This window comes from Theropithecus gelada, chromosome 5, assembly GCF_003255815.1.
Source record: "Theropithecus gelada isolate Dixy chromosome 5, Tgel_1.0, whole genome shotgun sequence".
Classification (NCBI taxonomy): domain Eukaryota; kingdom Metazoa; phylum Chordata; class Mammalia; order Primates; family Cercopithecidae; genus Theropithecus; species Theropithecus gelada.
In genome coordinates, this window is record NC_037672.1 from 117,823,152 (window position 1) to 117,839,542 (window position 16,391).

The following is a 16,391-nucleotide window of genomic DNA, read 5'->3' on the forward strand; positions in this document are numbered from 1 at the left end:
TATCCAGGTATCCAAGAAGCACAGTCTAGATCAATGAGCACAATCTCAAAGCCCTGGCACAGTGACATATTAATGGCACACAGACAGCGACTAGTTGTAAAGTGATTTCTTATTAAAATAAAGTACTATAATTGCAAATAGTCTACTTCCTTTTCACAAATGAGGTGGGTTTTAATCTTAACCCCTAATAACACCATTTTCATTCATTTCCATCCCAGTATGCTGTCCTACAATAGCAATAAGCAGGAGAGTTAAGGCTTGAGCTTGAAGAATTGTACACGGTCCATGCTGTGGCCTGAGGTGTCTGCCCACCTGAGCTTCATCTGTCAGGTGTGTCAGGCAGATACGTAGGGTGAGAGTGGCTTCATCAGAGGATCACAGATCTCTGGCTTCCTTCTGTGGCAAGTACATCTCTAAAAACAAACTCTTCAGAGCCAGATGACAAGAATGGGCCAGACAGGCAACCAGGGAAGGCTGGGCCCAGCATACATCAATGCAGAGCATCAAGTTCAGAGTAATAGGTGTACAGTTGCCTATTCCTGCCTAGACAGATAGAACTACCTCTCACATGGTAAAATGTGGAAATGCAGAGAAGCACATGCAACTGAAGAAGACGACCAGAGCAACAAGGAAGGGCAACTGAGAGCTAAGAGAGAGCCATGCCAAAGACTCCAGGACCTCGGAGTAGGCCCGGCACCAGTTATACACTTGGGACCCAGTACTTTCCCATGCCATCACATGGCATACTTGGGATTATGTGTTACTTAAAATAATGTCCTTAGGGTCCACCTTTCCTGACAGACACAAGCAGGGCCTGTGACACTACAGCTTCTGGCACAGTTGGGCACGTCAGAAACATCTGATGAATGCACGCACTCTTGCCTTCTCATACCTTCTTGTCAAGTCTTTAGTGAGAAGGAATTGCTGATTAAAAAAGAATTAAGCTTATGAGTGACTCCCAGTTCCACTGAAGGTAGAGACAAGGTCTGATTTGTGTACTACTGTAGTCCAAGCTCATAGCACACTGTAGTCATTTAATCAATGTTTGTTGAATAAATAAATGAATGGATTCATGTATCTTATCTAGTTATATATTTGCTAAGTTAATTTGATAAATTTAATAATTTGCTTCTGACATTTCCCTTCATTCTTTCAACAAACCTAATAACTCACTAGGTGCCAGGCACACGGCTGCTAAGGGAAAAGAGATGTGAGCTACAATTCCTGTCCACATGAGAGTCACAACCTAAAAAGAAGAAACATATAAACAAATTGTAACAACTTTTCTAAATTCAAAAGCAGAGGTTTGTGTATTTAAAACAGCTGTAGTCAGAGAGCATTAACAAAGAAAGTCCCAAATAGGGAACGTCCCAATCAACCTCCTAATCATAACCAGAGATCACCCACGCTTGAGTTTGCCAGACGACCAATCTCAACAGCAAGAATTACCTTCCTGATGCCCCCGAACAAGTATCATTCTGATTACAGCAGTACTGCTAGATAACCCAGTTTCAGACATTTTCGTTATCATTTAATATTCTAGAAAGTATTAAGGAGAAAACTGTATAATGCTGATAAGCCTATTCACTTTAGCCATCCTAATATCACACCAATTATAAGACCAATTACTTAAAATGAAAGCTCTTAATTTATTTATACAAATTTCAGTGTTACATAAGCAAATTTGCCATCAGATTTTTGGATCTACAGATTAAATAGTATGTAAGTATAATGAGAGCCTTTAAGTTCACACTTTCCTGTGAACTTAAAGAAAAATCTTTTTCAGAATACTACAAGCCTTTCTAAACAACTGTTAGTATATTTTTTAACACTGAGTTGTAAGGTGTGTATTTTCCAGAAACAAAACACAGCTCCCATTGGTAAACAGTGATATTGAGATACAACAGCTAACTTCTCTTTGGGAACATTTAGTAAGTGCTCACGTTAATGCTCTGTCCAGAAATGCTGATCATTTAAAATATAAAAGAATATTACACAATTAAAATTGTACTTAGCATTATGTAATATTTAGTACTTGTTCTAGTTATCTATTGCTACATAATAAACCATTCCAAAAAATACATTATTATTGTTTATGGTTTAATATTTGTTTATTGTAATTATTTTGTTTAATGATATAAAAATAACATAATTTTTCATGGTTTTGTGGATTGACTGGGTTCTGCAACAGTTTTCACTTGGAGTCTTTCTTGCAGTTGCAGTCAGTTGGCTGTAGCTGAAGTTATCTGAAGGCTCAACTAAGCTAGAAAGCCAAAATGGCTTACTCAGATGACTGGCAGTACATGTTGGCTACTGTGTGGCATGCCTATCTGGCCTCTCCACATTCCTTGGGGTCCTCACAACATGGTGGTTGGTCCCAAGAGATATAAGCAAAAGTTCAAAGCTTATTCTGTTCCAGCCTCAGAGGTCCTAGAACATCACTTCTGCTGCATTCTACTGTCCAAGCAAGTCATTTCATTGCTCCCAGCTCAGATTCGAGGAAAGGGAAACTGGACTGTACTTGTTAATGTAAAGAACAGCATGTGCATACAGGGAGGAAAGAGATTACTGGCACCATCTTGGAGACTACCTTATTACACCATTATTCCAACTAATGCACATTATGTTCTAGATGGGTAGGTGGGTAGTACTAGCTTCCCCTCCCTGCAAAAACCTCAAGCTAGGCAAAGACATATTGAATGAGAATGTAAATACCATTTAAAAACTGTAGAAAAATCACAGCCAATGCCTCTAGTCAGTTCAATCCCTCACATTAATGTAACTCTACTCTTGTAACCTTAACTATAGTAAAACAGAATTTTGTTCCACAAAAGACTTTTGTCTATTTTCCTATGGGATAATTAACCAATTCAAAAAGTTTGCCAAGAGAATGAAATCCAGCTTATTTAAAAATTTCACCTTTTATTCTCAAAGCCTATCAAAATCCAGAGAATCATGATCTTGCATGCCTGGACCAGAAGTCCTTATTTCAAGAACATCATTTGGCATGACAAAAAAGTATTCCTAACTGGGAAATTTAAAACTTTCTTTTCTGGTGATATTTAAGAGAGCTGACTGGCTCATGGGCAGAAGTTACACAGAGATTAAGAATAGAGGGCACTCTGCCAAGTGGGTTGATGACCATCAGAAAGAATTTTCACAAAGGAGAAATGAAGAAAAAGAAAGGTGGTAACGATGCTGTCGGTCTCTGAAAGGAAAGTGATTTTTCAAGTGGTCTGATTTCCCTTTTACAAAAGAAAATGCCTTATTGTGATAGAATAAGAATGCTCAACTTCATGCAGGTATATATTTGGAGCCAAATAAAATACAATGGTATTTTAAAGTCATTTATCTTAAATGATTCCTTGGCAAGGCATATAAAATTCCCCAAGAAATATATGGGTTGTAGAAACAATAAAAGATTCACTAATTCCAAAATTGAATTAAAGATATTTTCAAACAGTGACAATGAGGCATATTCTTTTGTTCCTATAGGACAAAAGCTGATGAAGTTTAGAAATTATAAAAATATTAAATTTTCTCCAAAATCATAATAAACTATTTTTAAAAGTTATTAAATTTGTACATCTCTTTTTCTTATCCAGACATAAAGACAGACACAGCTATGAGTGCTCCTCAGGCACTTAACCAAGATAATTGTGAATCCAGTATCTGCTCCTCCCCCTCCTTCCTCTCTAAACCCACAAGCTGCTCTTCCTTTCTGTAGGTGGAAAATCACAATACCCCAAAATGCCCCTTGTAGGCATCCTAGATTCGTCTGTGACTCCTCCCTGTTCTTCACCACCTATACTGAGTATGTCTAAACTTTGTCCAAACTTTGTCAACACTTACCTCAAAGGTGTCCCTCATATACATGCCTGACTCTCAGATCCCATGGCCATCTCATGTGGGTCCCTACTCCTGCTCACCTGGCTCCATCATGTCTCCTGACTGGGCCTCCCTGACTCAAGTGCTGCTTTCTTCAATTCTTGCTGGAGAATGATTCAGAGCAACCTTTCAAAGAGATAGAACTTATAATTTCACTCCTCTACTCGAAACCAAACCAAACACACACTATAAAATGTTTTCACAATTCATACCAACTCCTCAATCTCAGCCTATCTCAACATAAGTCATCCTTCAACATGTATCCTCAAATTCAGTTACAGTAGACAGGCCACCCTTACTGTATCCGTAGGTGTGCACTTTGCTTATGCAGTCACATTTTTTTCTGGCCTGCCCTCTACCATACTCCTTCAAACACAACCCAAATATCACCCTCTATCTCTAGTCCTGGAATCCACCAGCCCTCCCAATCTGATTCAACCAACTTGCTTTTGTATCTGTCTCCTAAGCTTTTTATGCATGCCTCCTAATGTGTCCATAAGGATTTCAAGCTGATTCTCTCCTTAAAAGACTCCTTTCTGTTCTCAACCAAGGCTGCATATACTCTATACAATGCTCCTGGAGCTAGGAAAGTTCTTCTTGCCTTTTCCTCCCTTTAGCATACAGCAGCCCTCACTCCTCCTGCCTTAACATCTTAATTCACATAGAATGAGCTCTTTTCTTTTTCCTTCAACATCACACTTACACTCATTCACATGGTTCATCAGCTTGGTGTATTGGTCAAAAAGTTTTTCGGATAATTTCCAAACCCTACATCAATAGACCACCCAAAGCCTCTAGATAAATTCAAAGGTGTCTGATGCCTAGGAACTCTGAGATACCCACCCTCGTTTGGACTCAGAGACTCACGGTCTCACAGTGTCAAGAGAAAGTGCAAAAGGCACATGTCTGTTAAACCCAGACCTACAATCTGAACAACCTGAGGATCAGGGATGAGAAAGCTCATGAAAGAAAATTAATGAAATATAAAACAATGTAACAGACTTGCTGTTACTTGTAACCACTGGCAATTCCATTTTAATTTTGTAAGAACTAATTTGGCTATTTCTGCAAACAAGGCTGGAGAGAACTGCAATCTTAGAAACCTGAAACCTGTATAAGCTAATTGGGTTTTTGAAATGGTGTTCAAAAGACAGAGTTTCTGAAATAACTTTCTAATTGGTCCAGGTGCCTTCCACGTTGAAATCAAAAGTGGTTATACAAGACATGAAGTTTTCTGTGGTAAACAGTTACAAACAACAATTTCTTTTGAACCTAATGTTTATAAAATGGGTATTTATGAGGGTGTGTCCTAACTCACTGAGTGACTGTTTTGGCTCAATGTATCTAATGCAATAAAAACATATGCTCTACAATTTTCAGATAATCCATAGTTCCTAAGACTAAAATGGACTTGAGGCACTGCACACACAGAGTTCAGCAACTGGCATTTCTCTACCTCATGTAGTTTGGAGTGGTAAAGCAGACCTTTGAGACAAAGACAACAGAGATAAGAAGGGAAAGGTCTGGCAGCATACCTGGGGTACCCCCAAGGCCAAAGGCCTTGGAAAAATTCAAATCTTTAAACCAAATCTCGGTTTAAAGCTACAGTGTGAAAACTAAGACAATCTTGGCCAGGCATGGTATTTCTCATTTATAATCCCAGTACTTTGGGAGGCTGAGGCCAAAAGATCACCTAAGCCTAGGAGCTCAAGACCAGGCTGGGCAACATAGCAAGATCCTGTCTCCACACAAATTAAAAAACTTAGCCAAGCATGGTGGTGCATGCCTGTAGTCTCAGCTACTCAGAAGGCTGAGACTACAGGACCATTGAACCCAGGAGTTCAAGGTTGCAGTACACTATGATTGCACCACACACTCCAGCCTGGGCAGCAGAGCAAGACCCTCTCTCAAAAAAAATAAAAAATCTTCCCCAAAAGAGGACCTGCTTCCTCCAAATATCTCTCTCCTCCACCATGCAAGCAAAGAACAAAGACTATGAATGGGACAGGAAAAGGTAGATCTAGACAGGGATGAGAAATGACGCCAAGTGCCAGTGCCCCGAGGGCAAGCATGCTGAGGCTTGCCTGAGGCTGCCAGGGTCTGACTGCATCCTAGGAAACAGAGCCCCTTTAGAGAAACCATAGCAAAATGGCCTAAGTTCACACAGGGCCTCTAAATAGGGGTGCTTCCCTGACTGAATGGAGGAGCTAACTGGACACGGAATGTAAGAAGTTCCGCTTTTATCAGCTCCTGGGCAGGAAATCAATCTAGAGCCATTAAGTGGGAAAAGTTATCCCCAAAAACCCTATGTAGTTAAAAATAAATCACTACTCATAGGATGTAGAAAGCCACAAAGAACATCACCCCCAACTTAATAGTGACAAAAAACTGAAAAATTTAGTCATTCTTTCAAGCTTAAGGTCATGAAACATTTTGTGAGCTAAGGTCACAAGACAATCAGATGAACTAAATGTCAAAAAAAAAAATGGAACACAGAATGGTCTCACCTTTGTCAGAGGAAGAGAGAACTGTCACAAAATGGGTAGGAAGAAAACAAGTGATGGTTGATTCCTTAAGGATTGCAGACTAGCATTTAGGTTAGAATCCTGGGGACCCTGGCACATGGAAAGTCCACAGCCACTCATCTCTTTTCCACTGGCTCCATCAGCATTCGTAAGAAAGATTAGACGCAGGGCAGGATACCTTAGAGAGCCCCCGGGTGGCACAGACAAGATCTGAGGGTGGAGTAGGAGTATCTGAAGGAACCCATCTGCTTTCTGTCTCTGTGCTGTGTGCGTACAAGGTGATGAGCAGCGGCTGCCAGGGAGCAGCACAAACCACCCAGGCCACAAACCTGCCTCACGCAGGAAACAAAAGTCTTTGCCTCAGAGTGAGGAGGGAGACACCTGCCACATCCCAGATGTTACTGTGCTTTGACAGGAGGCAAAAGCTACCAGCTGCTGGGAACATGAAACTTTCAGGTGCTGTGGTCCCAGGCAATGACCCGTGGCCTCTGGAGAGAGACAGAACCTGCCTACATATCCTGCACTGACACCCAGGGGAGCCCAAGAACCCAAGGGATCCACAGGAGAGGTCTGCTGCTGTGGGAAGTGGGGCAGAAACCTCTTTCTCATGTCCCAAACCTTCTACTCCAAAGATACGAGGTGGAGCTCACCTGCCACAGCCGGTAGGGCCAGGAAACCATCCACCCTCTAGGCCTGTGCTGTCCAACAGAGCTTTCTGTGGTGACTGTAATGTCCTATATCTGTGCTGTGGCATACAGTCGTCACCAGACACATGTGCCTATAGAGCACCTGAAAAGTGGCAAATGTGACTGAAAAAGTAAATTTTTAATTGCATTTAATTAGATTTAATTAAATTTCGATAGTCATAGGTAGCTAGTGGTTAGGACACTGCAGCTGACCCTGAGTGGAGTCAGAGGCAGGGGCCACCTAGCACCAGGGTAGAGGCAGAAATTCTGATAAAGTCACAACCCTGAGACTCAAGTGCAGAGCACCTACCCAACTAATGCTAGAGCAGGGGCTCCAGGAAAGCCCTTTGGCCTACTTAAGTCTCGTGCCTAGTAACAAGCACCAGCAGGCTACTGCCAGTGGAGGGACAAAGGCAGAGAGAGAGAAATATGTTCTGTGGCAAAGGTACACAGGATCTGCCAAAACCTGATGGTGAGGAAGGATCCTCAAGAAAAGCCTGCTGAGCCTCCAGGCCTCGCATGAAGAACACAGCAGCAGCAGTCCACCCACTGGAGAAGCTTATAGCCTGTGGTGACCACAGGAACAACAAACCCCAAGCCTAGCTTAGCTCCTGACCAGACTGACTCAAGCCCTCACTCACATTAACAGCCTAGCAGAAGAAGAAATATACCTATTTCCAGGCATAAGCAGAGTTTACTTTAGTCTCCAATTAGACTTAGAGACTTAGTTTCTTTTACACACACACACACCAACAGACGTGCAAAAATTATGTTACACTGAAAAAGCAAACTCCTGCAATCTTCCCACTCATTATCAAGAGATAGAATAGTCAAAACAATGAGATCCACAGATGGCCCTGATGGTGGAAACACCAAAGAAAGAATTTAAAATGATTACAATTAATATGTCAAAGAATCCAGTGAAAAAGGTGGGTCACACAGATGAACAAATGGGCAATTTCAATAGAAATATAGAAACTATTTATTTTCTTATTTATTTATTTTATTTTTAAATGCAAATTTAAAACTGAAATGTGTTACGGCCTAAATGTAATAGTATTTTTTTTAACTGAGTCTTACAGGGTCTTACTCTGTCATTTAGGCTGAAGTGCAGTGGCATGATCATAGCTCACTGCAGCCTCGAACTCCTGGCCTCAAGCAATCCTCCCACCTCAGCCTCCCAAAGTGCTGGAAATACAGGAATCAGCCACTGTGCCAGGCCTTATGGAAACAATTTTTTAAAATCCAAGTGAAAATGCTAGAGATGAAAAACATAATATCAAAGATGCACTCCTTCAATAGGCAGACAGCACAACAGAGGTAGAAAAATCAATGAAGTTGAAAATATCAATAGAAATTAGAAACACAGAGAAAAACAGAGTTGTTTTTTTTTTTTTTTTTTTTTTTTTTTTTTTTTTTATGCAAAGGAAACAAAAAGAGAATAGAGTATTCAAGAACTCTGGAACAATATCAAATAGTCTAACATGTGTAACTGGTGTCCCATAAGAAGACAGAAAGAAAGGGACAAAACAAATTTGAAAAAAAAAAAATGGCCAAGAATTTTCTGAAATTTAACTACAGATAGCAGACTACAGATCTAAGCTGCAAAAATACAATGGAAAACACAACTAGGTACAACATAGCCAGAAGCTGAAAACAACAAATATAAAGAGAATAGACTGAAGGAAGTAAAATCACCAGACTTCACCTCAAACCCTGGTCTCTCCAAGAAAGGTCAATGATTAATTAGATTTTGGCAAAATTATCTCCCACATCTGGGGCTCTTACTGCACCCTATAGACAATAACCAGAGAGTAAATGGCTTTAGGTTCCTTCTAGAAGGCATTCATGCAGTCACCACAGAATGCAAACTTGGGGGTACAGGCCTGACACAGCATCTTGGGTTGTCTCAGCAAAACTTCCTAAAGATGTACCTTACTGAATTAGATAGCTTATTTTTTTTCTGTTGTTGTAAAATGGAATTAAAAACTTTTAAAATAGGACCAAAAATGTCTGGGAATTAGAGTTATTTAAATGCTTATGTAATGTGAATGCAAAATTGAAACTGAAATGTGTTATGGCCCAAATGTAACAGTATCTTTTTTGACTGGAGTCTTACAAAATGCAAATAATACTGGGAAAATATGATCTTGCAGAGGTTGTTCCTCTAGAATATTTTTTAAAATCTCTTTTGAGTTTTAATAATAGTTTGATTGTACTAGCTGATAACCTTAGTAGGCTTTTGAAAATCTGAACTAATATGCAAAGACTATCTGTATTTATTCAATGCTTAGGAAACAGTATTTTCAAAATAAAACTGCTTAGGTAAAATATTTTAAAAATGCACAAAAAAGGAAAATTAAAAAAGAGTTTGAGGTAAAACCCAAAAGGCTTACACATATTTACCCTGTTCCTTGGATCTTCTACTCATTGTGGGCGATCCTGCCTAAAATCCTGAGTGCTCCTGGTCTGTACATTCTCTTGAGTTCCCTTAGTCAAAGCCTAGAATTTGTTTTCTTTTTGTGCAGTTAATGTCAGAAAACTTCTGACAAGGGACCATCTGCAGCTGAATACTTTGGAGACAGTGTTGGAATCCTTATATTGAGGTTCAAAAATTCAAAAGGATACGGGACTTTTAAATTTGGGGTCATTACTGTAATTTGTTTAGTGTGGAAATATACCAGAAAATATATGAGCCGGTGGAATGAGAAAATATTCAGTTGAATAATAGGCAAAAAATTGCAAATGGTCTCTGTAGCCAATCTCCCTAGGTTCAAATCTCAACTCTGCCACTTATTTGTTTGTGCCTCAGTTTCTTGTTTTACAAAAAGAAATCATAATAACAGCTACCTCATAGAATTGTTGTGAAGCTTAAATAAATTAATAAATGCAAAGGTCTAAAAGAGTACTGGCATGTAATTAGTGATTGTGTGTTTATTTTTATTCATCTTAACTATCTGTATTATTCTCATTAATAACTTTATATTAAAATGAAGTAAAAACCAACTCAATTGAATCGGAAATGTCTCACCTTGAAAAACCCCCAAAATATTTTTTCTTGCAGTGATTTAAACAGCTTCTTCCGTGTTGTAATCATGTCTACCTTCAGTAATCAAGTAAAACAACATCATATGTAAATTTCTGTCAATATCACTGGTTTCTATTAAGAGGAACCAGGGCCCCTTTGCCTAAGTCCGCATCTTTTAAATAAATACATTATTGATACATCTGTGACAACTGCTCACATGTAAAATAACCTCCTAATCTAAAGCTAATTTAAACCTCTTTCATAATACTCATTGTGAAATATTTTGGATATTGTATATTTAAATCATGCTATTATAAACAGGAATATCTTTCTAATCCTTTATGGTTTATGAAGTACTTTTATATCTAGGAAGTACTCCAATTCCTAATATTCACATAATATGAATATGATACTACAAACTAGAATGAGAAACCTGCTATAGATTTGTTTTAATGAGTGGAGAAGCTCCCTCTCTTCACCACAAAGACAAATAAAGTATTTTCTTAAGGGGACCTCAGGGCATAGATTTTATGTGCTGCCGAACTGAAGTGGAGGGCTACAGTATTATTATACCGGGAAGAATATTACTATTATGTGTTTCCTCTAAAGTTTTTCTTTTATAGCTAAGGTAAAAAGTAAAATCCAGGAGCTGTTTAAATTAGAACTGTTCTAAAGGGGATTAGATAAGTCTCTTAATATTTGAAAAAAAATATCATTTACATACAGACCATATGCACTTTAAAAGGCGAAACTGAAAAGAAACTGAAAGATAATGCAGTGAAAAGTTGAATAGAGCAAAATCAACAATAGCTATTTAAAACAACACAAAATTTCCATGTGGAAAGTTCATTTAAAGTGTCTAATTGTGCCTTAAATGGAATAGTTAGCTATGAAATGGTGGTGATGGTGAGTAAGCTGCTTACATTTTTTTAAAGGCATGTGAAACAGATGCTTGAGTCTGGAAAAGGCATAGATAACAGAACGACAATAGTTCAGTGAGAGTGTTGACAGCAAAGGAACAAAGGGTACCCTGGGAAGAATAAGCCACAGCACTAGGCATGCCCTGTGAAGCACTGAGTTACACTTCCTTATTTTCCACCTGTCCTGGTAATTTATCTGCAATGTCTTTCTTGCAAACATACTTGCTCATCAGTATTACTTAATGGTCAAATGCTGACAAATTTGCAGACTCTATTAAAAAATGTTCCTATTACTGGTGAATGTTCTGCAGGAAAAACCTTTAAATATTGTAGTATTAAAATGTTAAAAATCTATTTATCTTGAAGTTCATCATTTATAACTCCTGAAAATTGATTCCTGATTCAAAGAATAAAAACCTTTTTGGGGTTTCAATTCGTGTTTTTTTTCATCTTTTTTTTCATTGTTTTGTCTTTTAAAAAAATTATCCTTAAATGTCTATCATAAATATAGATATATAACTTCCAGTATATTGCCTTTATTTTGTAATATAAAGTTAAATATATTTCCTTTAAAATAAGTATGGTTTTCATGATCAATATTAATGAAATAGAATATAATCTTACCCTGGTGTGAGTACGAATGTGCATCTTCAGTCCATCATTTTTACTGAATCCTTTTTCACAGTAAGGACATTGATAGGGACGCTCACCTACAAATAAAGGAAGCCTGAATGTCAGAAAAACGTGAAGTAGCAGAACCAGTCCTGTGCTATCACTTCTCATACACTCAGATCCTGGCCACCACACATGCCCTGTGCTACTTCAAGTGGGCTCCAGGCACAGCAGGGCAGACCCAAGCATGGGCTGTGCAGGACAGCAGTGGACTGTGGCCTCCCCTCCTGTGGAGAGGGCACTGAGCCCAGGGCACTTCTGATACTCAAAAATAAACATTTGCCAGTAGCATATGTGCTGCATATTCCTTTTAATACTTGAGTCCGAATTAAATCTCGTAATTTTAAGAATTTGTTAAAAATATTTTATGTTAATCAATTTGCTCTGCCACTGTACTACTCTTTAAAGGGGAATTATTTGCCTGATTTATTGACACCTTGTTGTGTTTCATATAAATGAATTTGACTCAGTTAAGGCTGTGAGTTTCAAAAGAATTTCATAAAATTGGTGTATGTTCAAAAGGACCATTCATTGGTAGTTAAACTAAATAATAATTAAGCCACACTTTCTGATATAATCAAATACCTCTCACCTAGAGGCTATAATTTTGAAAATAGCCAAGATGTTTTTCAAGACAAGCACATGCATACACAGCACATTTAAAAAAAAAAATTCTACTGTGAAATGACAAAACTGTGACAAAATTTAATCTCCAAAAGGGATCTGAAGATGCCCTCTTATAAAAGCCAAATTATTTAGGACGGACAGTAGCTCAAAATCACTAATTGATTTATTCTTTCATTTAACAATGTACTTACACAGCAGGATGTTAGACCCTGGCTGCAATCAAAGATCAATAAAATAAAATATTTTCCTTCAGCTAATGTAAAACTTCTGTCTTCCCTTCAGAGCCAGGCCTTCTGACTAGCAGTGTATGTTCTTCCTCTACTCTCTCATGTTCCATTTGGTTCTGATTTTAATTCAACCTGGATATCATGTGCATTATCCCAGTCAACTCCCTTATGGGGTCAACAATGCCCTTTGTTGCTTGATCCAGTGATCACTTTTCAACAAGGCCTTACTTGACCTCTCCCCTGTCCCTAACACTGCTTCATGAAATGGACAGTTACATTCCTGGGTCTCAAGGCTGGCCCCATTGCACAATGGCCTTGCACTGTTCTCCCAAACTTTGTTTCCAGCAATGACATCATATGGAAGCACCTGCAGCAGTGCCCCTGCCAGGCGGCATTTTCTAGCCTCTCCTCCTTGGGGAGGAGCACCCAGGATTCTCCCTTTGGACTAGGCACTGTAAAATGGTGACAAACACCCAAACTAGCAAGAAACTAAAAACAACAATCACAACACAAACAGGAACAGGTCCTTAAATGAGCTATCCAGACTTGCCAACTTCTCTGAGACAAAATCAACCTTTGTACTAGGTAAGCTGACCTAGACTTATTGACCTTAGGATCATCATGACTCTGGGAAGGTGTGGCTTTTCAAAGTCAATAGGACAAAGGCTTGGTAACATTTAGGAAAACATAATCTTATTTTAACCCTGAGTTGATAATACATGCTTATCTAAATTCCAGATCTCTACTGAGCCCCAATCGCCAGGTATAGATATGTCTAACAGGTACCCTCCTTTGGGTATCTCACAAACAGCTTAAATCAGTGTGCATTGTTTTGAATTTGTGGTATTTATCCTTTGGTCTTGTGTGTGCTATATATCCTGTCCTGATTAGTTGTAGAGTAAGCAAATAAAAAACTTGTTGTACCTAGTTAGCAAATAAAAAACTTGGGAGCCATTCAAGATAACCCCCACTTTTTTACTCACTTCTCCCTCCATCCAGACTCTAAGTCACAATGATATCACTTCTCTGATATATCTAGAATGTTTCTATTTCAGGATGATGATATAAAATGAACATCACAGTAATAGCAGTAACAGCATCGGCAGCAACAGTAGGAGTGCAGCAGGAGCTATCATTTATTGAGATCTTAATCATTTAACTTTGAACCACAAAGGAAAAGGACAGGAAGAAAACATAGCAGAATGCGACTGCTAAATGGTGGTAGCTCCTGCATCACACAATTCCAGATAATTTTTTCATTTTCTTCTTCATAAAGTACAAAAAGTCATTTTTTAGATTTTCAAAGTTTATTTTACTTTGGTGATAGATAATAAAGAAGGCTAAAATGTTTCCTTCTTATTTATGAACAATGAAATCATCAATAAATCAAATCTATATTAGGGATAAAGTACAATAAGAATAGCAACATGCTCTACACTTATGTAAAATTATTTTTCTAGCAAGCCTAAGATAATTTAATATTCATAGCTATTCTCTTTGTATCACATAGCTTTACATCTGGTTTTGTTCTTCAAATACCAATAGAGAGGCCAGCAAACAAAAACAAAAGACTTGCAGTCATCAGGTAAATAATTATATGTTTATCCTAATATAATATACCAGGTTACTATTTCCTTTCATAACAGCTAAAATCCATCAAGCAAAGAAAGAAATATATAGTTAAAGACTAGTAAGGAATTTTAAAGAAGGGAACATAACGAATCCATTTCCAACTTTACCGACGGTCATAAGATAGGAATTCTGTCCATAGACTTAAAAAGGCTAACTTCTTTTAAGACATAGCTTTTTAAATTATTTTTTTGGAATGTGATTGTCCTGGGTTTGAATACTGCTCATCCTCCGTCCAGTTGTAACTCTGAGAAAATCATCCAACGCCATTGAACCTTTGAAAAACTGGATAAATTATACCTATCCTATGGGTGCGGTGACCATATATCCAGATTTGTCTAAAGTAGTCTCAGTTTATGCCTGTTATCCTAGAACAATATAGTAATAGCTGGTTAATTTTACATGTCAACTTGACTAGGTTAAGGGATGTGGCCAGGTAGCTGGTAAAACATTATTTCTGGGTCTCTGAGGGTGTGTCCAGAAGAGATGAGCATTTGAATTAGTAGACTGTGTAAAGATCCACCCTCACCAACGTGGGCAGGCATCATTCAATCCATTGAGGACCAGGATAGAACAAAAAGATGGAGGAACAGTGAATTAATTAATTATCTTTCTTTCCCTCCTCCTCTTCCTCCTCCTCCTTTCCACTTCTTCTCTTTCTTTCTTTCTTTCTCTTTCTTTCTTTCTTTCTTTCTTTCTTTCTTTCTTTCTTTCTTTCTTTCTTTCTTTCTTTCTTTTTCTTTTCTTTCTTTCTTTTCTTTTTCTTTCTTTCTTTTCTTTTTCTTTCTTTTCTTTCTTTTTCTTTCTTTCTTTTCTTTCTTTCTCTCTCTTTCTTTATTTCTCTTTCTTTCTTTTCTTTCTCTCTCTTTCTTTTTCTTTCCTCCTCCTTCTTCTTCTTCTTCTTCTCCTCTTCCCCCTCCTCCTCCTCCCCCTCCTCTTTGACTTCTTCTCTCCCTCCCTCCCTCCATCTCTCTCCTTGATCTGAGATGACATCCATCTTCTGCCCTTGCATAAGGAAGCTCCCAGTTCTCTGGCCTTCAGACTCCAGTACTTACATCAACAAACCCCTGCTGCTGGTTTTCAGGCCTTTGGTCTTGGACTGAGTTACACCTTTGGCTCACCTGGTTTGCAGAACTTCAAACTCAGGTTATATTACACCTCTGGCTTTCCTGGGTCTCTTGCAAATGGCACATCATGGAACTTCTTGGCCTCCATAACTGTGTAAACCAATTCCCATAATCAATCTCCTCATATATATCTATACATATGCTATTGGTTCTTTTTCTCTGGAGAACCCTAATACAATATTACTCCCTTTCACTCTCACCAGTGTCTCAATTGGGACAACAGATACAAGGTCACTTGTTATGAATGGAATTGTACCCTCCCATACCAAATTCATATGTTTAAGTCCTAAACCCCAGTACCTCATAATATGGTCTTACTTGGCAACTGGGTTGTTGCAAACGTTACTGGAGTAGTGTGGGCCCCTAATCAAATATGACTGATGTCCTCATAAAAAGATGGCCTTGTGAAGACAGAGACACACAGGGAGAATGCCATGTGAAGACTGGAATTATGCTGCCACAAACCAAGAACTATCAGAAGCCAGGAGAGAGGCCTGGAGCAGATCCTTCCCTAGTGCCTTCAGAGGGAGCATGGCCATGAAAGTGCCTTGATCTCAGACTTGCAGCCTCCAGAACTGAGAGGCGACACAGTTTTATTGTTTAAGCCACTCAGTTTGTGACATCTTGCTACAACAGCCCTAACAAATTAACACAGTCATCCTACTCTTTTTTTTTTTTAAGATGAAGTCTCGCTCTGTCATTCAGGCTGGAGTGCAGTGGCACAATCTCGGCTCACTGCAACCTCCGCCTCCCGGGTTCACGCCATTCTCCTTCCTCAGCCTCCCGAGTAGCTGGGACTACAGGTGTCTGCCACCACCCCTGGCTAATTTTTGTATTTTTAGTAGAGATGGGGTTTCACCATGTTAGCCAGGATGGTCTCGACCTCCTGACCTCGTGATCCACCCAACTCCGCCTCCCAAAGTGCTGGGATTACAGGCCTGAGCCACTGCGCCCAGCCCAGTCATCCTACTCTTAACAGTGGCAATTACTCTTATCATTGATGTCTACACATCTGTTGCCCATGAGGTCTACATAAACCACTCAGAACACCTCTAGATGACT

The 16,391-nt window shown here is 38.9% G+C and overlaps 1 protein-coding gene across 3 annotated transcripts in view; it reads right to left on the reverse strand.

Annotated features, from left to right (window-relative positions):
- The window catches only part of PRDM5 (PR/SET domain 5), a 225,474-nt gene that overhangs the window by 47,706 nt on the left and 161,377 nt on the right, over positions 1-16,391 (reverse strand). For 2 of the 3 annotated variants that reach the window (XM_025386762.1, XM_025386763.1), the window contains one exon: positions 11,672-11,757. The exons of the other annotated variant lie outside the window; for it this stretch is intronic. In XM_025386762.1, the coding sequence (XP_025242547.1) occupies positions 11,672-11,757 (86 nt within the window). The remainder of the gene's footprint in view (positions 1-11,671; positions 11,758-16,391) is intronic. 3 annotated transcript variants of the gene reach the window in all.